The sequence below is a fragment of the Schistocerca serialis genome, chromosome 5 (genome assembly GCF_023864345.2).
Source record: "Schistocerca serialis cubense isolate TAMUIC-IGC-003099 chromosome 5, iqSchSeri2.2, whole genome shotgun sequence".
NCBI classification, from domain to species: Eukaryota; Metazoa; Arthropoda; class Insecta; order Orthoptera; family Acrididae; genus Schistocerca; species Schistocerca serialis.
In genome coordinates this window covers 283,889,992-283,912,600 of record NC_064642.1, presented here as the reverse complement: position 1 = coordinate 283,912,600, position 22,609 = coordinate 283,889,992, and the positions used below count along the sequence as shown (strand labels likewise).

General features: G+C 42.6%; 1 protein-coding gene across 1 annotated transcript in view; it reads left to right on the top strand.

Annotated features, from left to right (window-relative positions):
• Nucleotides 1-21,908, top strand: part of LOC126480924 (protein D3-like) — a 74,611-nt gene extending 52,703 nt beyond the window's left edge. The window contains exon 6 of the mRNA XM_050104336.1: nucleotides 21,490-21,908. Coding sequence (XP_049960293.1) covers nucleotides 21,490-21,631 — 142 coding nt within the window. The 3' untranslated portion in view covers nucleotides 21,632-21,908. The remainder of the gene's footprint in view (nucleotides 1-21,489) is intronic.
• Nucleotides 21,909-22,609: the final 701 nt, after the last annotated feature.

Below are 22,609 nucleotides of genomic sequence, written 5' to 3'. Positions count from 1 at the left end.
TTGACTTCTGTCATTTACATTAAAAAATACTAATTTTTTTGCTACTCTGGAGTACTTATTTATAGAAATTCTGTTGTTTTTTTTTGTCATTTAGAAACTGAAATTTTTTTTCCAATTATATCAAGTGAATGTGATAGAATTGCTACATTTTGTAATGGAGTTCACAAGCCTGCCCTCTTAATGGTGAATGAAGGACTGTGCTATATCAATGCAACACATATACCTTGCTGGTGGGACACATGGGTTACACAGGGAGGCTACTTATCCAGAACACCTGGGAAACTGGGAATTCGCAGGAAAATCAATTTTCTTGAAGTGATAGGGGAAATCTGTGGGAATTGTGAAAGTCTCCAGGGGTAACTGAACTGTATACTGATGAAAAGAATTGTTGGAGTCAGTTTGCTAGAAATCACTCTGAGATTTGTCTTCCAAAGTAATCAGTTATGGAGTCACATAAGGAAAGATAAGGAAGGGCACTGAATTATAGTGTTTGTTGCTTGATTACAGTTACCTCTGGTATATTTGCTGATAGTTTATTATTGACTGTGAGTTCTATGGCTCCAGAAGCATTTACCGTTATGGGGTTGTGAATGTAACAGTGTGTGCAGGAGAATTTGTCACATAGCCATGAATTTTGTCAGTCACATAAAACCAAGGGTGATGTTTTTGTATTTATTTAAAGAAATCAATATTTGAATGTGTGTTTTATAGAGCAGCCTTGACTAATAAGGTCTCAGTACTCTTTTACTAATTTCAGTGCAAAGTAAAACTATGCTGACACCGCAATAACATGCTTCAAGCCAGTAGTGCATAGTGTCCCGATTGAAATAAGATGCATTGTTGTTGCTATCAAAGTTTGTTGATTAACAGTTTGAAGTGTTTTTTTGCAAGAATTTATCATATTGAGATTATCGCATGTTGAAACAGCATGGCTGACTGTAGTAACAGTGGAATTTCCTGGATGGCTGGAGCTAATAACTTAGGACTTACAGTACTGATTATAAAATTGAAATTCCTAGCCGAACTTTGAATAATCAGTAATAAATGCCATGAAACCAAAAAAATTGAGGACAGTAAAGTAAAACTAAATTCTACATATAACAAAAACTGATTCAGGAAAAATGTGAATTTAAACTTGTAGAAACATAGGAAATTCTTTTGTTGAAACAAAATCATCATCCTGTTCCAGATGGTCATCATGCAGTTTTTGTCTTTTTTCTTTTGTGAAGTACAGCATATACTTCAAATGCAATTGCCCCCTACAGTATATTGTAGGGTCGAAGCGTGAACCCTACGCTGGTGTGTGGATCAGCTGATAACAAAACTGGATAAAACCATTGGTAAACATCCCTGTTTATGATAGTCATCTATTCTTGTCAGTTACAAGGATAGGACCACTGCTAAAGAGAAAGTTGTTAGAATCAATGTCATAGGTTGCCATGGATGCACAGCATGCCAGTGTCAGTGTTGCTAGTCTTCAGCGGGCATAGATTACATTGCACAGCATATCTGATGACGAGGATTTGATTTTTTGGGGGGAGGGGGATGGGATGTGATGGGAAGGGATGGGAGGGGAGGGGGAGGGGGTGGTCTGGTGTGTGTGTGTGTGTGTGTGTGTGTGTGTGTGTGTGTGTGTGTGGGTTGGCTATTTGTTGCCTTTGGGCGGCGATGACCTCATTTGCCCTGGTTTTCTTGTTCAGTCAGATCCTCCAGAAGCTGTGCATAGCTGTAAGATTTCACAACTTCAGCTTTCAGAAGTGCTGGCTGGCATCTTTCTCTTAGTCCCTGTGCTCTGAATATCCCTTTTTGCTCAGTGGTGACTGGATTTCAGGCTGCTGACCCCTTCCCTCTATTATGTCGTACTGCTGGTTGACTCAGGAACAGTTCGTCACCCCAGCAAAGCTGTAGCACATCAATATACTTGGAACTTTATTTAAAAATTGATCATAGTATGATGAAAGAGAAAAAAAAAGCTGAAGAAATAGCTTAAGTGTGGGTGGTCACATGAGCTGAGCTTGTGATAAGATGGGTATGAGGTGGTGATCAGATAGTGACAGCTGGGATTGGAGGATAGTCTTTTGAGAAGATGTTGCCATGCATGTGGGGATTATATAATCTATCTGTTACTCAGGCAATTCCGACTTCTTTGCGTACTTGCAGGAGATGCTCATATTTTATAATTTTGCTGATAGTAGATTTTTCTGTCAACTCTGTCTTGTAAGGGGTAACAGATCTCCTTCGTGCTGCTGCTACTACTACTCAGCACAATAAAAAGTTATATTTATCAGAGAAAAAGAAATAAAGAGAGTAAAATCTACATACATACATACATACATACTCCACAAGCCACGATATAGTGCATGACCACTAGTCATTCCCTTTCCACTCACAAATGGAGTGAGGAAAAAAGACCGTCAATGTTCCTCTGTATGCCCTAATTTCTCTTGTCTTTGTGGTCCTTACAGACAATGTACATTAGTGGCCGTGTAATTATACAACAGTCAACTGCAAATGCCTATTCTTTAAATTGTCTCAACAGTGTTTCTTGAAAAGTGTTGTTCACTCCAGGGATTCCCATTTGAGTTCATGAAGCTTCTCTGCAATATTCGTGTGTGATCAAGCTTACTGGTGACAAATGCTGTAGCACATCTCTGAATTGATTCAATGTATTCCTTTAAGCTGACATGGTGGGGATCCCATACATTTGAGCAATACTCAAGAATGCATTGTATCAGTGTTCTGTATGCTGTTTTCTTTGTAGATGAGCTACATTTTGCTAGATATCTCCCAATGAACCACAGTTGACTATTCACCTTTGCTACTACTGACGTTATGTGCTCGTTCAATTTCATGTCACTTTGCGGTGTTACTCAACATGGCTGTGTTAAGGGACTCATTACTAATACTTTGTTCAAACATTATATGATTAATTTTCCTACTCATATGCATTAACTTTCAATTTTCTGCATTTAAAGCAAGTTGTCATTCATCACACCAAATAGGTATTCTGTCAAGAGTTGTCCTGTATCCTTCTGTAGTCACTCAGCAACAACATTTTCCTGTACATTACAGAATCACCAGGAAACAGTTACAGTTGCTGCTCACCCTCTCTGTATATGTATATAAAGAACAAGAGCGTTCCTATCACGCTTCCCTTGGGTACTACTAAAGATGCCATTGTCTCTGATGAACACTTGTCGTCCAGGACAATGTACTGGCTTCTATTACTTAATAAGTCTCGGAACCGCTCACATGTATGGGAACTTATTCCCTATACTTGAACTTTGGTTAGTAGTCTGCAGTGAGCACAGTGTCAAAACAATTTCTGGAACTAGGAATATGAAATCTACCTGTTGCTCTTCATTCATGCCTCACATTCTATTACATGAGAGAAGGGAAGCTGAGTTTCACACGAGTGATGCTTTCTAAACATGTACTGTTTTGTGGACAGCTTTGCTGTTTTGAGGAAATTTATTGTATTCAAACTTACAATATGTTCAAGAACTCCACAGCAAACTGATGGTAAAGATATTGGTCTGTAATTTTTCAGGTCCATCCTTATATCTTTCATACATACAGGAGTCGCTCGTGCTTTTTACTAGTTGCATAGGACTTTGTGCTTGGCAATAGGTTTGCAGTAAATGAAAGCTAACTGAGGGGCCAGTGGACTCTCTGTAAAACCGAATATGGATCCCATTTGGACCTGGTGGCTTATTTGTTTTCAACTCATTTAGTTGTGTCTTAATGCCAGGGATGTGTGTGTTTGCGGAAGTTTTAATTTAAGCTTTCCTTTTGCTGTTTTCTGTTGCTACATCAGACTGGTTGACAAGTGCCTTGATAGAAGCTTTCAACCCACTCACTGATTCTATGTAGTAGGATTCTTGGGTACTCAGCAACTCCTTATGTTAAATTATAACACTGGTAGTTATATATTTTGCACATCAATCTTTTTTATCAATCTCCCCCCCCCCCCCTCCTCCCCCAGATGCACGAATTTCTACTAACTTTTGCCTATCATGTTTCCACATTTCTTTTTTTGAACCAGGAGTCTAGCAATCTGTGAATCCTCAGTGTTTTCTGAATTTCATTAATAAACAGTGGTGGGTCTTTTCTGCATTAATCCAATCTACTCTCTTTCATACATAAAAGTTCTCCTTGCCTTCTTGATGGATTTGTTAACTTTGATAACCATCATTGCTGTGATATTATGTTCACTAATCCCTGTCTCTGTACTGACACTGTTGATAAGGCCAGTCCTGTTGGTAGTTGCAACGTGTAGGATATTTCCTTTGTATGGTGTGTCAAACTAGCTGCTCTAGAAAGGTTTTGGAAAATGTATTTAGAACTACTTCACGAGACTACCTTTCCAAATCACCTCCATGAACCTGTGATTCCAATCTCCACAAAATTTTTGAGTTTTTTCATTCGTGCCGAAAATATTTAATGTTCTACTAATGGTACCACCTACAGCTTGGAAATCATGTATTTTATTTTCAGTATCAGGGTGAAAATCAAAACTTACAGCCCAGCCTAAATAAGAGATGTGAGACACTTGTTCTAAAACTGAATTATCCAAAACAATTGCCATTATTTTTATTTTGTTACTAGAAATTTTAAAGTTGTACTTCTTACAAATTTTGTTTAGCTGGTACACTGATCTTTGGAGGTCATTTTCATTCTTTTGAATAATAATAATTATTATTATAATAATGACATCATCAAAGAAAAGTACAGTCAGGTATTTCTCATTTGTTATCTTAATTCCTTTGTTTACATTACATTTCAACTTGCAAATAATGAAGTCAATATAGATATTAAAAAGGGTAGGTGATAGTCAACATCCTTATCAAACATGTTGGTTAATAATTATTTCTTCCAATCAATTTCTACTTGTGTTTATTACAATGCGTGTAGTTCTGTAAATAGTTTTCACCACCTCTATTAGGCAATTGGGATACCTACGTTCAAATATAATCTTCCGTAGGCTATCGCGGCTCACATGGTCAAAGACGTTCTCAAGGTCGATGAAGGCCATATGGGTTTCTATATTAAGTTCTCTGTGTTTTTCGATGATGTTTTTAATTACAAACACATTGTCTGCGCCTGAACAACGTCGTCTAGATCTGTTTTGTTCTTCAGAAATATTCTTCTGTAATATTCTTCATGCAGTTATTGATCTTTGTGTATAGTTTGTAGCCAGTGTTTAGAAGACTTATGCCATGATATTTTTACAGTTACAATGTTTCCCTTTTTTTGAAAGAGAGATCACTTATGCTGTTTACGAAGGGTCCGGGATCTTGCAATTCAACCAACATTCATTTATTAATTGAAAGTCTTTTTATCTAGCAGTAGTCCTCCATATTTAATTAGCTCTGCATTTATTCCATCTGTTCAAATAGATTTACAGTTTTTCATGCCTTTCAAATGCTGTTGTAGTTCATCCATAGTAATTGGATCCACTGTTTCATTGTGCATACTTTGTCAAGTACTATCTTCGGCCATCTGTGCACACCACAAAACTGTATAATGATTTAGCCTATGTTCAGTGAGCTGCCATACTTTTCTTCCTTGTTGAGGGCTTTCATGACCTTGTAGGCACATTGCTGTCTGCCATGTGCATTGTGTTCTAAGACGCTTATGAATGAGTCCCATGACTCTTTGTGTGCTTTTCACTCCCTTTGTTTCACAACATTCCTTTTTGTTTTGTATGTTTCCCAGGTTTCTGATGCTTTTGTCAGCAGAAATTTCAAATAAACTATTTTTTTCTGTACTGGTTTCTTTAATTTCTGTGTTCCAAATTGAGTCATTTTTTTCCCATTTGTTTTCTTCCTTTTACCAAGTGCTTCTGAGGCTGCTTCAGTGATGCAGGTTATGATATTATTTGATTTTATATCTATGTCTTTATTGACTGGTAGTGAAGCAAGCTTTTCTTGGAGTCTGTACTGTTAAAGTTTCATAATACTGTATTGAAACAGGAGATGGACTTCAAACCACCCTTGTTGTTGCTTCTTTTGTAGCTCTTTTGTCTTCTTCCACTTTGATAGTAACCTTATCTTACTGTCTAGAAGGAAGTGGTCACTACCTATGTCACTTCCTCTACCAACACGTATATCTTGCATAAGATTCTTCATTTTATCATTAATTACTATGTAATCAATCACAGACCTTAATCCTCATACACTCCACTTAAACTTGTGATTGTATTTCTTTCTGCAAAATGTTTTGGTAATTTTAAAATTGTTGGAGGAGGCAAATTGGTTTAGTTCATGATCGTTATTATTAAGGGCCTTTTCTCCAAGTCTAGTATTCCTGGTATAGATATATTTCCAACTCTTGAGTTAAAATCACCAGTGATGACAACATGGTCTGTCTTGTTGATTGTATTCACATCTTTCTGAAGATCATCATAAAATGTATCAGATATCAGAATTATCATTGCCTTCAATAAGGCAGTGGCCCCTGGCAGGATCCGGTTCTCAGTTCTAAGTATAATTTGAGCATAAGAGCTTTCCTGGAGGGCAGTAAATTCAGGAACTGTGGTATGAATGCTCTGGCAGTTTACTGTTAAAATTTTGACATCTGAAGTGTCCTGACTTTGTAAGTTATATGATTACACTCTTTGCTTATTGACTGGTTAGCATTCATCAGGCTTAAACTATCGCACGGTTTAAAAAGCTTCCGTATGCTTTCCACAAGTACTCTGGTTCTGTGAGTAGTGAAACCCTGACACATCAAAATGAGCACTACAATACTCTATCTTATAATAATAGTCCAGAAATCTGCAGCCAAGACCATCACAAAATTGACAAGGTGTCTGGTTGGGACCCTCCACAAGTCTCCAGTCCAGAGGACACTAATCAGTTTCGTGCATGATACTGCAAATTGTGAGCTTGCATGCACCCTGCAAGCGTGGCTGGCAATATTCATGACTTCTACCAGCCACCTGAACGAAATGAGGGTGGCCGCAGGATCCAAGTGACAGGTGTCATTGATGCCGATGTGAGCCACAACTTGTTGATGACTGCACCATGAACCCTCAATATCCACAGGCAGGGCCTCCTCCATGCTCCTCTACAGGTCCGGGGGTTAGATAAGGCCCGAGGTATTCCTGCCTGTCGTAAGAGGCGCTAAAACGTGTCTCTCACATTTCGGCCTTTATGTGATGGTCCTTTGTCAGGTTTGACCTCCATCTTTCTAAATGTTCCCGAAGAGTGAGCCAATTGGGGAAGGGCGGCTTACATGGTGCATCTTGTCCATCATGCATTCAGATCTTTAGCCCACTTTCTTGTTCTTGCATTGCAGTCATATTCATTCTCCATGTCTTGGGTGAGGACACCTTCCTGGGTGCGTTTTCCACCATGCAGCATGCAGTGTTGCTTTCTGCACTGACGATGACCACGGACTTCTTAGCACCTTATATCAGCATGGTAGCCAGTCTGTTGTGGTGGGGCCACCATGTACCCTGTTGGTTGTAGCCCCCTGGCAACACAGGGATTACTCTGCTGGTGCCTCTGCCGTTAACTCCCCACGTATGCCATGGAGTAGATGCCCATCTCCCTGGGGCATAAGGACTCCCAGCAATGGCCATCCTGCCAGGTGGCCCTTGCTGGGGCTGGGTGGCGCCCATGGGGAGGGCCCCTGGTCGGAGTGCGTGGCATCAGGGCTGATGATATGCCATGAAGTGTAGTACATCATTTCTTGCTGGTGGTCCGCCACCAGCAGTCTCTAAGCAGGCAAAGTCTAACGTCAGTGCTAAGAAATATGACCCCAAATTGTTCCCCTCCTTGGCCACACCATGGGAGGAACACCAGGCTAAGGATGGCAGTGAAGCTTATTTGCCCCAGTACCTCGTATGTATGAGAGTTGATGGGGAATCTTTCATGCCCATGAAGCCTCAGTTTTTTGTGGACCATTTGGAGGACAAGTTTGAGGAGGTGTAGGGCTTGTATAAAATGCACTCTGGATCAGTCTTCATAAAAACAGCATCCTGTTCCCAGTCACAGGCATTACTCGCTTGTGACAAGTTGGGGGATGTTTCTGTTACCATCACACCCCATTAGAGCTTAAATATGATCCAGGGTATTAAATTCTACAGGGACATTCTTTTGCAGTCTGATGATGAGCTGCGTGCCAATTTAGAGCAGCGAGGTGTTCATTTCATCTGGCATGTCCATCGTGGTCCGAGGGATAATCAGATTGCCATCGGTGACTTCATCTTGGACTTAGAGGGTGACACATTGCCCGAGAAGGTCAAGGTGATGGTCTACTGCTGTGATGTCAAGTCATATATCCCTCCCCCAATGCAGTGCTTTAAGTGCTGGAAGTTCGGCCATATGTCGTCCTGCTGTACTTGTGGCATCACATGTTGAGATTGTGGACGTCCATCACATCCCAATACCCCATCCTATGGCTATGACATCCTCTTACGCTGCCGCTACGAGAACAGTTGTCGCCCCCATCAGTTCCTCGCATTCCTGTTGCCTCTCAATTCGATTAAATACCTAGGAATTACAATTACGAGCAAGTTAAACTGGAAAGACCACATGTATAATATTGAAGGGAAGGTGAAACAAAGACTGCGCTTTGTTGGCAGATACTTAGAAGATGAGACAAACCCACTAAAGAGACAGTCTATATTACACTTGTATGTCCTCTTCTGGAATATTACTGCATGGTATGGGGCTATCTCTGCCAACACCCAGATACTTCACAGATACACATGCGACATGTATAACGTGTAGATGAGCATTGTCCTGTTAAAAATGGCACCACTTAATTGTCGCATCAGACATAACACAATAAGACGTAGGATGACTGAATCAGTGAAGTCCTCCCAACCAGGGAAACCCAAGGAGCAGTGAGAGAAATCCCAAAAGAAGGTTCCCAAGACTAAGGGAATTGTGGTGGCACCCACACCACTGCTACTTACAAGCTCTGTGTCCGCGGATGAGGTGGAGATTCTGGTGTCTGCTGAGGACGTAGATCTCGCCGGACCCTCAGACACATTGGATATAGACGGCTCAGGCAAACATTGGTGGCAGCAGGTGACCCTGTGGCGTAAACTGCCTCATTGAATGTTCCATGCCTTTCCAGTCTCACGATGACGTCATTTTCCAGTGAAATTGCGGCAGCTTTTTCCACCGCCTGGATGAGCTACAGCAACTGTTAAGCTTTACACCTGTTTTGTGTATTGCCCTCCAGGAAACCTGGTTCCTGGCTATGCGCACCCCTCCCTCCGCAGCTATAAGGGATACTACAGGAACCGTAGCGCTATAATTGAGTGTCAGGTGGAGTTTGCGTTTATGTCCTAAACTCAGCCTATAGTGAAACTGTGTTCCTTCAAACCCCTCTTGAAGCCGGTGGCTGTCAGAATAAGGACGACACAGGAAATAATTGACTGCAATATATGTCTTCCTCCAGACAGTGCAGTATCCCTGAATGTATTAACTGCAGTGATTGATCAACTCCCTGAACCTTTTCTACTTTTGGGAGATTTTAACACCCATAACCCCTTGTGGCGTGGTATCGTGCTTACTGGCAGAGGCAGAGATGTCGAAACTTTACTGTCTCAGTTCGACCTCTGCCTCTTAAATACTGGGGTCAACACACATTTCAGTGTGGCTTCATGGTAGTTACTTGGCCATTGATTTATCAATTTACAGTCTGGGGCTTCTCCCATCTATCCACGAGAGAGCACATGAAGATCTGTGTGTGTAGTGACCACTTCCGCTCACTGCCCCCGGCATAAGGCCCACGGACACCTATCCAGACGGGCTTTAAACAAGGGGACTGGGAGACTTTCACCTCTGCTGTCACCATTGAATCCCTCCCGCCTCCCGCCCCCCCCCCCCCCCCCCCCCCCCCCCCACAAACACACACAGTAATGTATGTGATGGTTGAGCAGGTGACTATAACAATCGTTTCTGTGGCATAAAACATTATCCCTCACTCTTTAGGGTGCCCCCAGCAAAAGGCAGTCCCTAGGTGGTTGCCGGAAGTCGCTGAAGCAATTAAGGATCGTCGGCAAGCTCTACAGCAGCATAAGCGGCACCCTTCCATGGAGCACCTCATAGCTTTCAAACAGCTCTGTGCCTGCGCTCGCCAAATTATCAAACCATGGATGCAGGAGTGTTGGGGAGAGATAAGTCTTGACCATTGGGTGCCATACGTCACCTTCCCAAGTCTGGGCAAAGATGAAACGTGTTTTCAGGTACCAGACCCCAACTGGTGTTCCCGGTGTTACCATAAATGGTGTATTATCTACTGACACAAGCGCGATTGCTGAGCACTATGCTGGAGCCTCTGCATCGGAGAATTACCCCCAGCCTTTCACACTCTCAAATGGCGTCTGGAAAGGAAAGTTCTCTCGTTCACTACACACCACAGTAAATCCTATAACGCCCCATTTATGGAGTGGGAGCTCCTCAGTGCCCTTGCACACTGCCCCGACACAGCTCCTGGGCCAGATTGGATCCACAGTCAGGTGATGAAGCATCTCTCTTCTGACCACAAGCTACATCTCCTCATCATTTTCAACCGAATCTAGTGCGATGGCTTCTTTCTTTTGTGGCGGTGTTCGTAGCGACAAACAATTCGCTGTAGAAACGGCTTACGAAGTCGCCGCCACACTTTTAATAGCGGGCCGACCGGTCCGCTGGAACAGTGAACAGAAAGATGAAAACCCAAACACACTGATTAAATAAAAGTCGGTACTTATCTTTATTCACGAAGATACAGCAACACAATAGTGAACTCCGTGTCTACAGAAATCTGTCTAGTTCGAGTCGGAGCGGCTAGGTCAGCGTCGGCTGACGACAAACAACAACTCTGCTGCGATGAACACACGACTGACTAGCAAGTACACAATTCGGTGGTGAGTATACAACTGAGCGGCGAATCCAGTACTGTCCTAGCGCTCGCGACTCCAGCGCTTAAGAAGCCAGAAGCCAGCGGTGGCGCGCGCAGACTTGCGGCGATTTCCTGTATCGCTGGCGCTGCTTATGCGGACGGCGTCCGGACTTTGATGCTGCCAACCTTTTGGCAGCGGGCTCGGGTGGCATTACTGGCTAGGATATAACACTTTCCATCACAATGGAAGGAGAGCACCATCATTCCAGTGCTCTAACCTGGTAAAAACCTACTTGATGTGGATAGCTATTGGCCCTTCAGCCTCGCCAACATTCTTTGCAAGCTGTTGGAATGTATGGTGTGTTGGCGGTTGGGTTGGGTCCTGGAGTCACATGGCCTTCTGGCTCCATGTCAGGGCAGCTTCTGCCAGGGTCGCTCTGCCACTGTTAATCTTGTGTCCCTCGAGTCTGCCATCGTCATATCCTTGCCACATTATATATACGAGAGGGGTTTCTGAGGCCCACTCCCGATTTTTATCCAAAATTTCCTGTCGCTTTGTACTTTCCGTGTGCAAGTTGGTGCCTCTCATAGACCCCCCCCCCTCCCCCCCCCCCCCCCCCCCCCCGCCCCCTATCCAGAAGAATGGGGTCCTGCAGAGCTCTGTATTGTGTGTCTCTGTACTTTTAGTGGCCATTAATGTTCTAGCAGCAGCTGTAGGGCCATCAGTCTCACCTTCTCTGTATGCAGACAACTCCTGCATTTCGTACTGCTCCACCAGTACTGGTGTTGCTGAGCGGCACCTACAGGGAGCCATCCACAAGGTACAGTCATGGGCTCTTGCCCACAGTTTCCAGTTTTTGTCTGCAGAGTTGTGTGTTATGCACTTCTGTCAGTGTCCTACCGCTCATCCAGAACCAGAACTTTACCTTAATGAGGATCCACTCACTGTAGTGGAGACATATCAATTCTCAGAACTGGTTTTAGACGCCCGGTTGACTTGGCTTCTTCACCTTCGTCAGCTTAAGTGGAAGTGCTGGCAGCTCCTCAATGCCCTCCGCTACCTGAGCAACACTAACTGGGGTGCAGATCTCTCTACGCTGCTGCAGCTCTACAGAGCCCTTGTTCAATCCCGCCTTGACTATGGGAGTCTGGTTTATAGCGTTTGGTGTCGCCCTCAGCATTGTGTTTTCTTGACCCAGTGCCCCACTGTGGCATTCGCCTAGCGACACGAGCTTTTAGGACGAGTCCGGTGACCAGCGTCCTTGTGGAGGCTGGAGTCCCTCCATTGCAGGTTAGGCTTGCATAACTACTGGCCAGTTACGTTGCACATGTTCGTAGTTCTCCTGCCCATCCGAATCACCATCTTCTTTTCCCACCCACGGCAGTTCATCTCCAGCATTGGCGGCCCAGGTCAGGGCTTCCAGTTGTAGTTCGTGTCCAATCCCTTCTTCCAAACCAGAGTCTTTGCCTTTACCACCTATACTTGAGGTCCATTCATGAACACGTCCATTCACATACACGTCCATTGTGTACACCTAGGCTGTGGCTTCACCTGGACCTTTCACATGGCCCTAAAGACTCGGTTAACCCCGCAGCTCTCTGCTGCCACTTCCTCTCGATTCTTGACATGTACCGACAGCTCATTGGCTGATGCTCACATCAGCTTTGCGTATGTCCATGGAGGACATATTGATCAACATTCCTTGCCCGATGGCTGCAGTGTTTTCACTGCCGAGCTGGTGGCTCTCTCTCGTGCTCTTGAGCACATCCGTTCACGCCCTGGGGAGTCGTTTCTTCTGTGTACTGATTCCTCGAGCAGCCTACAAGCTATCGACCAGTGCTACCCTCGTCGTCCTTTGGTAGCGACCATCCAGGAATCCATCTATGCCCTGGAACGGTCCAGTCATTCAGTGGTGTTTGTCTGGATCCCAGGTCATGTTGGAATCCCAGGCAATGAAGTTGCCGACAGGTTGCCAAACAGGCTACGTGGAAACTGCTTATGGAGATCGGCTTCTCTGCAACTGACCTGTGTTCAGTACTACACCGCAAGGTTTTGTGGCTTCGGGAGACAAAATGACATAACCTCAGTATGCACAACAAACTGCGTTCCATTAAGGAGACTATGAATGTGGGCAGTCCTCCATGTGGGCGTCTTGTAGGGACTCTGTGGTTCTCTGCCCTCTCCACATTGGCCACACTTGGCTGACACTCAGCTACCTCCTGCACTGTGATGACCCACCTCAGTGTCGGTGTGGTGCCTGGCTGACAGTGGCCCATATCTTAGTGAGCTGTCCTTCTTTGGCTGCCCTGTGACAGACTCTTCAGTTACTGGACTCGTTGTCATTAATTTTAGCTGACAATGCCTTATCGGCTAATTTAGTTACACGTTTTGTATGTGAAGGTGGGTTTTATCATTCTATACAGGTTTCAGTGCATGTCCTTTGTCCCTTTGTGTTCTCCACTCTAATGCTTTTAGGGTGGATGTTTTAATGTGTCACAGAGTGGCTGGCTCTTCCTTTTTAGTCTTGTGGTTGGCCAGCCATGGTCATCTGCTCTCTTGTTTTTACCCCTTCTACCTGTTTCTTGCTTCTTTTTGTGGTTTTCTTTTCCTGTTTTGTCCATGGTAATGTTGGTTGTCCTTATGTCATTTTTCTAGTTCTTCCTTTCTCCTGTTATTGTGTTGTACATCTCCTTTTTCTTCTTTCCTTTGTGTAATTATTTTACTGGGAACAAGGGACCAATGACCTTGCAGTTTGGTCCCTCCCTGTCCCTCTTTTAAAAACAACCTCCTCCATGTCTGGAATTGAGGTCCCTTGACAGACATAACAAGTACATATTAGACTTCTTACTAGCTCTCAGCACTATTTCCTTAAGGGGCTCCACAACATGCCTAGCGTTGTAGCTTGAGATATATAACAAACCTCTTGCCCTGTGTTCCTGCTTGGATCCTGCTGAAGGGATATCCACTTGTCCAGTCACAGGCTGATTGAGCAGGGCCATACAGCCAGTCCCCTTATTGATTTTATGCCTCAAGTGACATGAATGCATTACAACCTGCTAGTCATCATTCAGTGTGTGCGGTTGTCCTGCATCGGAGTAACTTGGCAGCACAACCCGTATATGAAATAAGTGACGCCAGATGTGCCCCAGTCTCTTGTCACCACTACATCCCAAGGCAGCAGCCTGCTGACTACAGCCAACAGTGCCTTCATCTGTTCATGAACTGGGATCAGCTCCTGTTGCATTCCACACTGTGTGTACTCTCACTTTCCATGCTACTGCTAAAATCTTATTTTATAAAAATATGAAAATGAGCATTTGTGTCATTTAGGGAAGGACTGGAACTATCACCCATGATAAGAAGACAAACACAAGATACTAGAAGAATACTGAACCTTTCACTGACACCAGTTCACTCCATACCGGCAGACAGAAACAATCTTTTCTCCTGCTGGTTCTCGAACAGAGATTGGTGCCTTTAGCAACGGAACATAATGGATATTGGCCTACCAAAAATGTATTTGTTGTATTGAAGTTAGTACCTAGCAGTGGACAAAAAAAAAAAAAACCACACACACACACACACACACACACACACACACACACACACACACACAGACAGACAGACAGACAGACAGACAGACAGACACACAGAGAGAGAGAGAGAGAGAGAGAGAGAGAGAGAGTGTCTAGAAATAGCTAATCACCCGAAGGAATACTTCAAGGCCTAACCAGAGTGCAAAGGATGAAGTAGAGTAATGACAGATGGGCTCACCTCGTGGAAAAACTTCTCACATGTAGGTGTGTGATACTGATGGAGATGGATTGAAAGGACTCCATACTTATCTTTTAACAAGATTATGCTGAGAGATTTACAGCTTTGCCATTCAGATTTGTCTGAGTGACTCCCCCTACCACTTGGCTGCAGATATCATCTCAAGTGGCAGTGACATGATTCTTATCTTGCCCAGGCCAAGGACAAGCATGTTTCACAGTTGACAAGATGTGGCCATGTGGTGCTGAAAGCAGTGAATGTGCATTGTGTGTTGTAGCCCTGGCACCGGGCTGTATGGAATCTTGCCATCTCTGTATCTGAAAACAAAAATTGGTTCCTTTTTTACCTCACCAATACTTTTGAAGCACTTTTCCCAACCCTTATTTGCAACAGGAACATTAGTGTCAATGTCACACTTCAATTTAGTGAGATGATTAGATGTCAGTGCAGTTTACAACTAATGTTTAATGGTATGCCATGGGGAATCCATTTTAAATAAATTATGTTCCATGGGCTTGTTGTATGCACTTAGTCATTCCTCCAGTTGGTAGTACCAAACTAATTTGTATATTTCTGCTGTAACTTTCGGAAGAGTGGATGGCAGCTGCAGTCTCCAGCATCCGGTTTGGAAACAGTTCTAAGAGATAGAAAGACACTGCTATTGCAGGAGTCCTTTCTTATTTGTGTGGTGGTTTGGAACTGCATGCACATGATTCTTTTTTATTTACAAGATTATCTTTTCCTCCTTTGCAGTGTCCAGTTTCTCCCTGTTCAAGCTAAAGAACTTTGGGTTGTAGGTGTTACAAAGGAGTCAAGAATTCCTGCTTGCTCCTTATGCAGTAGCTCAGTCATTTTCTTAATTGCATATGTTGACTGTCTGACTGATATTTTTGTTGCTGAATGCATTTAATTTCACTTTCCACATCAGCAAATCAGCAAGTTGATGTCTTCATAAGGTTTTCTTTGAGCATATCTTTGGTCCATATACTTCTTGGAGATCTTATCATTAAAACGAAACCGAGCGAGGTGGCGCAGTGGTTAGCACACTGGACTCTCATTCGGGTGGACGATGGTTCAATCCCGTGTCCGGCCATCCTGATTTAGGTTTTCTGTGATTTCCCTAGATCACTCCAGGCAAATGCCGGGATGGTTCCTTTGAAAGGGCACGGCCGACTTCCTTCCCCATCCTTCCCTAATCCGAGCTTGTGCTCCGTCTCTAATGCCCTCGTTGTCGATGGGACGTTAAACACCAATATCCTCCTCCTCCTCGTTATCATTAAAACGAAAGTGGTTTCAAATATGCCTATTTGAACATTTACATTCAACTTTCTTGTTAATCGTTGCAATTTTTTGAAGTCAAATTTTCATTGAGGATGTAGGCTTTTGTGCAAAACCTCAATTCCATAAGCTTTGAGGTTCATTTCTAAGCCACTACCATTCCTTATTGAATTTCATTGCTGTCTCTTTTTGACATACAAAACAGTTGGTTATCCTATTTAAAACTTTGCCATGGTTGAAATAAGGCACAGATAGTGATACTGACAGTGAGTATTTTGGCTCAAATTATCATCTCTTTCTGCCAAGATTTCTTATGAATGCTTCTCTGCTTGTGAGGAAGTTTTTGTGTGGAACATTATATCCAGACACACGGAATAGAACAGTGATATAATTCTAATATAATTAATTGCAGTTCGAAAGAGAAAACATAGAATCCACCATGTGATATGGTTGTTGAACAGTTAAAAGGCACAAGTTGATAGGCACATAAATAAGAATTTGAACAGTTTAATGAATGTAGCTCAGGAACTTGCTGTCCCCCCCAAAGAGTAGATATCTCTCTCTCTCTCTCTCTCTCTCTCTCTCTCTCTCTCTCTCTCTCTCTCTCTCTCTCCCACCCCCCTCTCTCCCCCTCCCTCCCTCCCTCCCTCCCTCCCGTGCTTTAGCGGTTAGCCTGTGTGTCAAAACCTTGGCTAGGTCTTTATTGCATCAGGAGAGGGTTTGGTCATCATTGTGGTTGCCCAGTTTGTGGAGGAGGGAAACAAATGTGTACAGATGAAACATTTTGCTATGAAATAGTTGATAGCAGCTACTGAAAAGGAATTGTTAATCGCTTCCTTCCAGGAATGGGCTTATTGAGCAAAGGAAGATAGGTTAAATGGATTAAAGTTTTTATGACTGTGAAGTAACAGTGTTTTAGACAAAAAAGAGAGATCAGTGGAACAGAAACAGATGAGGAGTTTAGGATTCTTAGGTGTGGTATTCCATTACACACAGAAGCTGTGAAATAATGTGGCCCATCAATATGAAACTTAGGCTCCTTCCAACCTCTTGCGATGTAAGTCACATCCATGTGAAGGAATGAGGTTCCTATGAATACACAGTACATCTTGTTACAGTTGTGTGCTGGTATGGAGCAAGAACACGGGGCTCACATTTGGAAATTTTACAGGTCAAATTCCCATCTGGCCATACAATTTTGGTTCCCCTAAATCAAGTAAAACAAATGCCAGAATGGTTTCTTTGGAGGTAGCTGATTTTCTGCCTCATCATACCCCAATCAGAGCTTGTGCTCTGCCTCTGTTGACATTGTCAGTGTGACCTTAAACCATAATCTTTGTTTTTTTATTTCTGTCTCTATAAGTCTAAGGTTAAGGGAGGTACCACAGTTTGTTCTAAAACATGGGATGCTGATTATCAAACTTCCATAATCCTGAATAAACTTAGAATAGTCAAGGAAACTGTAGTTACAGAACTTCCATTTCCTTGGGGCCTGTCACATAGTCCAGCTTATGCATTAGCCACTCAGTGCTCACTCATACTTCGTTTTCTGGTGTATAGAACAAGATCTGTGAGAATGCAGTTATGTCAAATATCTTCTAGGTGTGTACTAACATGCTTTATCTAAGGCGGGAGTTAAACATCTGTCTGTCTGTAATACCAGCAGCTGATGAAACAGCTGTCAAATAAGGCTCCTTGGTAACATACTATTGCTACCATGTGAGACTGGTGTAATCCTTCAGATGGAAACTGGACCACAGTTCATTGTAAACTATTAACAGAAATAATTATAATGATCCATCCGTTTCATTCACAATACTGCTGTAAGTAGTTTCCGCAAGTGGGCCTCATATTTGTTTATTCCAGCCATGATTGCCTCTTTCTGGAGCATGTGAACCTGTTTACATCAATTATCGTGATTAGATGCAAAATCATTTGTTGAAACATTTAAATAGCAGATTATATAGACAGTTATAATATTAATTTTGATGAAAGAGTTCACAATGTACATTGCCGTTTGCGAAAAGTGCTACACAGAGAAGGAATTACCAGAATAGTGCCACACTTGGTGGAAGTGGCAATGGATGTGCAAGCAATATGTGATAAGTTTTGCAGCGAGATGGGGTACATGAAGGCTGAGCAGAGCCCCCTCATTTCTGTCTGACAGGGTCGGTGTTGCGCCTAGTGTAGTCGGTGCAGAGCTGCCACACAAGGTGGAAACAATACAGTGAGTGCCAGTATGCCTTGTCGATGTCAGAGGTAGCCATATCGGCATGTGAGTGAGTTCGAAAGGGTCAGAATGATCGGTCTCCGGGGAACGGGGTTGTCATACCGTGACATTTCGGCTTGCACAGGGCATGCTCCTACGACAGTGATGAATGTGTGGGAGCAGTGGATAGAGGAAGGTTGTATGCAGTGACGAGTAGGAACTGGCTCACGGAATGTGACCACAGCACTGGGTGACCGTCATTTGTCCATATGGCTATTATGGACCGTACAGTGTCATCCACAGTGTTGGCTTGTCACTGGAGCACTGCTACAGGTGTGAACTTGTCTGCACCGACAGTTTGTCACCGTCTGCTGCAGGTTGGACAGGTTGCACACATGCCATTACATCGGCTTCCATTGTCCAGAAACCACAAGCTCCTCTGACTGCAATGGGCACGTGAACACTGTCACTAGGGTGCTGAGTGGCAACATGTAATCTGAAACTTCCTGGCGGATTAAAACTGTGTGCCCGACCGAGACTCGAACTCGGGACCTTTGCCTTTCGCGGGCAAGTGCTCTACCATCTGAGCTACCGAAGCACGACTCACGCCCGGTACTCACAGCTTTACTTCTGCCAGTACCTCGCCTCCTACCTTCCAAACTTTACAGAAGCTCTCCTGCGGAACTTGCAGAACTAGCACTCCTGAAAGAAAGGATATTGCGGAGACATGGCTCGTTCAGGCACCTCCACAGGCCACATTTCAACAGAACAGTGCCCGGCCACATATTGCAAGGAATGTACAGGCCTTCTTTGAAGAGCAACGGGTACCATTGCTTCCCTGGCCTGCACGTTCGCCAGACATGTCGCTCGTTGAACATATCTGAGATATAGTTGGTCGGCACCTGGTGCATCACGGTCCTCCAGTAACTGGTGTCATGGATTTGTGGGCTCGTATACAAACTGCGTGGAGGGATATCCCTCAGGAATGTATTCAGAACCTTATTCATTCAATGCCATGGCGTATAGTGTAGCAGCTCTGATTGCTGTGCATGGTGGCCACACAACATACTGAATAGTAGGGCTCAAAAGACATGCACAGATTTGAAAAGGTAATCATTTGTTACTTGTCATGTACCTACCCTGTAGTATTAAATAAATTGAATTCATGCATTTCCTTCTTGGTGTTGCAATTTCCACAAATGATAGTGTATTTTCTGAAGACATGTGTTTTGTTAGTAACTGAAGAAACTCTTCAAAATTGTTGACTGCAGTTGGGACCATTAATTGCAGCAAAAACTTGGTAGCACAGTTTCTTAATGAGTACTTTTGCAGGACCCACCATCTTAAAATTCCTACATTGCATATGCAGAACAAAAAGTTTCCTGTTTTCTTTTGCCCTTTCCAATCCTATTTTTCTATGCACTGTATTCTCCCCGACACTTATTTTACGCGGATAAGGTCAAGAGAAAACATCGATGAAAAATGGCTTTCGTTCTAGTTAGTCTTTTGTAAAATAGTCAACTAATTCTGTCTCCAAATTCAATGCCATGTCCAGTATTACATTAAGGAAAGCCTTCAATTCTTCTAATCAAACATTACTCCATGAGTGCCATGTTGAGTGTTTCATTAAATGAAAAGACATTTTGTACCTTTTCTTTAACCTACATTTTTGTAGCATTCACAGTTTCACTTGGAGAAGAGATGGAAATATTCAATTTTCTCCTCACAATGTTTCAAATGTACTACAAACTTTGGTATGTGTAAAATGATATGTTTAGGCCATAAATTTCATTTCTACCTAATATGCATCTATCTTCAATCAAGACTACATAAGGCATTTCAAACAAAATACTGAACTCATGTGTGTTGCAACACACAGGATAGATGGTGATATAGAGACCGTGGTGAACGGATATGACATGAAAGAAAATATGAACAGAGTCAAGGGCTTCCTGAAATGACAATTATTCATGACCAGCCAATCACAGAAAACACTTAACAATGCTAGTATGATTAAACAAACTCTGAACAAAAAATGAGTCCTTGGATACTACACTGACTTTAAAAGCAATTTCGTTACAATTTTGGATTTTCGTCAAACACCATGAGGAATGGTGAAACCTTGTTTCTTGTCAGAAAACTGAAACTTCATGAGATCCACCATCATGTAAAACTTTCAACTTTTTGGTACAGGCAGCGTCTCTTCGTCACTTTCCACTCCAGATTTTGATTCGCTATAACTTACATCCCTCATCCTGTGTCCTCAAGGAGCCACCTGGCAATACCATCATCTCTTGCACATTTTCTACTGGCCATTATCCTACAAGAAACTTGCAAATGTAACGTGTTTAGAGTTGTCGGGTCGGTATTCTTGCTAAGTGACGTCATGCACCTTGTGAAATCCAGCGAAGGAATGGATGGAAAACACAATAATGGAAAGGTAGGTGCTGTCATCTGACAACGGAGCTGTAGTGGAAAATAGTGACGACGTCAGACGTGGTCCGATAGTGAATCCAAATGGCTAAACAATAAGTGTAGGCCATGCTAAACTGCAAAGTTGAGTTAAAAAATAATGTTCAAAAAAGTAATTGTTTATGATTTGGCAAATTGTATCAGTGGCTCTTCCTTTTAAGTTATGTGTCACTGTGAAAAAAATTCAAGTGTGTTGATAGATCACGATCGCTACTTTCCAATTCAAATTTTTTAAACTATTGCCACCACCACTGGCACCGCTGCCATATTATTATGCTTACGTACCCCAGCTGTCATGCAATTCTTGTACCAAAGAATTCACACTACTACTATTAAAAAGACTTGTCTAATTCCTTAAAGCTTGATGGACTACCAGTGCTACTTACCAGACCCAAACTTTGCACAGCTTAAGAAATAACAACTATATTGCCATGAATTTGCTTTTAAAGTCGGTGTACTATCCAAAGGACTCATTTTTTGTTCAGAGTTTGTTTAATCATGCTAGCATTGTTAAGTGTTTTCTGTGATTGGCTGGTCATGAATAATTGTCATTTCAGAAAGCCCTTGACTCTGTTCACAATTTCTTTCATGTCATATCCGTTCACCATGGTCTCTATATCACCATCTATCCCCATTTGTTGCAACACACAGGAGTTCAGTATTTTGTTTGAAATGCATCATGTAGTCTTGATTGAAGATAGATTTATATTAAGTAGAAATGAAATTTATGGCGTAAATATATCATTTTACACATACCAAAGCTTGTAGTACATTTGAAACATTGAGAGGAGAAAATTCAATCTCAGTTTCTACTACAAATTTAATATTGTAAACAATTGACTATTGGAAGTGTGTTATGCAATTGTACATCTGCATGTTGTGAACAGTCGGTGATTTCTTTTTACAGGTCAGGTGAGCATCGTGGGAAATTTTCTATTCGAAATTTTGCTAAAAAACATGGCCTTGGCAACCCAATTGCTGGAAATTTGTACCAGGCTCAGTGGGATGACTATGTTCCCAAATTGTACGAACAGCTTAGTGGAAAATAAATGAATTGTGCTGCCTATCATTGGTGCATATTCTGAATGCAAAGCACATTGGGAATTTGTTGTTGTATAAATGGCATATATATGAACTATAAATATATGTGGTTAATTTACTGGTCACACTTAAATGCAAAAGTATTCATTGTTGTGGGGCTCTTTATTTTTCAGCATTAATTGTTGTTGTATGCAGTTTGGTATTCACAACTACCATTGACAACTCTGTATCTTTAATTACACTTATTGTTATCTTGTCCATTACAATAAATTCAGTCTTGCATTCAAGTATTGCTTTTTTAATCCTTTTTCTCTAACTGCTGGTTATCCTTTGTTGCTTCATTCATTTGGCTGTAACTAGACTTAAGTGTGCGTCATGGAAAATGTTTCTGTTGAACAGGACTTGACTTAAATTAATTTGAATCCTGCAATTAAATGTAAAATGTCACTGACGTCAACATAAATGACCCAAAAAGCTAATAATATTTAAAATTGTGGATCAAAAAGTGAAGAACCAAAAATGTCATCTACATCTACACTTATACTCCGCAAGCCACCCAACGGTGTGTGGCGGAGGGCACTTTACATGCCACTGTCATTACCTCCCTTTCCTGTTCCAGTCGTGTATGGTTTGTGGGAAGAACGACTGTCGGAAAGCCTCCATGCGCGCTCGAATCTCTCTAATTTTACATTCGTGATCTCCTCGGGAGGTATAAGTAGGGGAAAGCAATATATTCGATACCTTATCCAGAAACACGCCCTCTCGAAACCTGGACAGCAAGATGCACCGCGATACAGAGCGCCTCTCTTGTAGAGTCTGCCACTTGAGTTTGCCAAACATCTCCGTGACGCTATCACGCTTACCAAATAACCCTGTGACGAAACGCGCCGCTCTTCTTTGGATCTTTTCTATCTCCTCCGTCAACTCGATCTGGTACAGATCCCACACTAATGAGCAATACTCAAGTATAGGTCAAACGAGTGTTT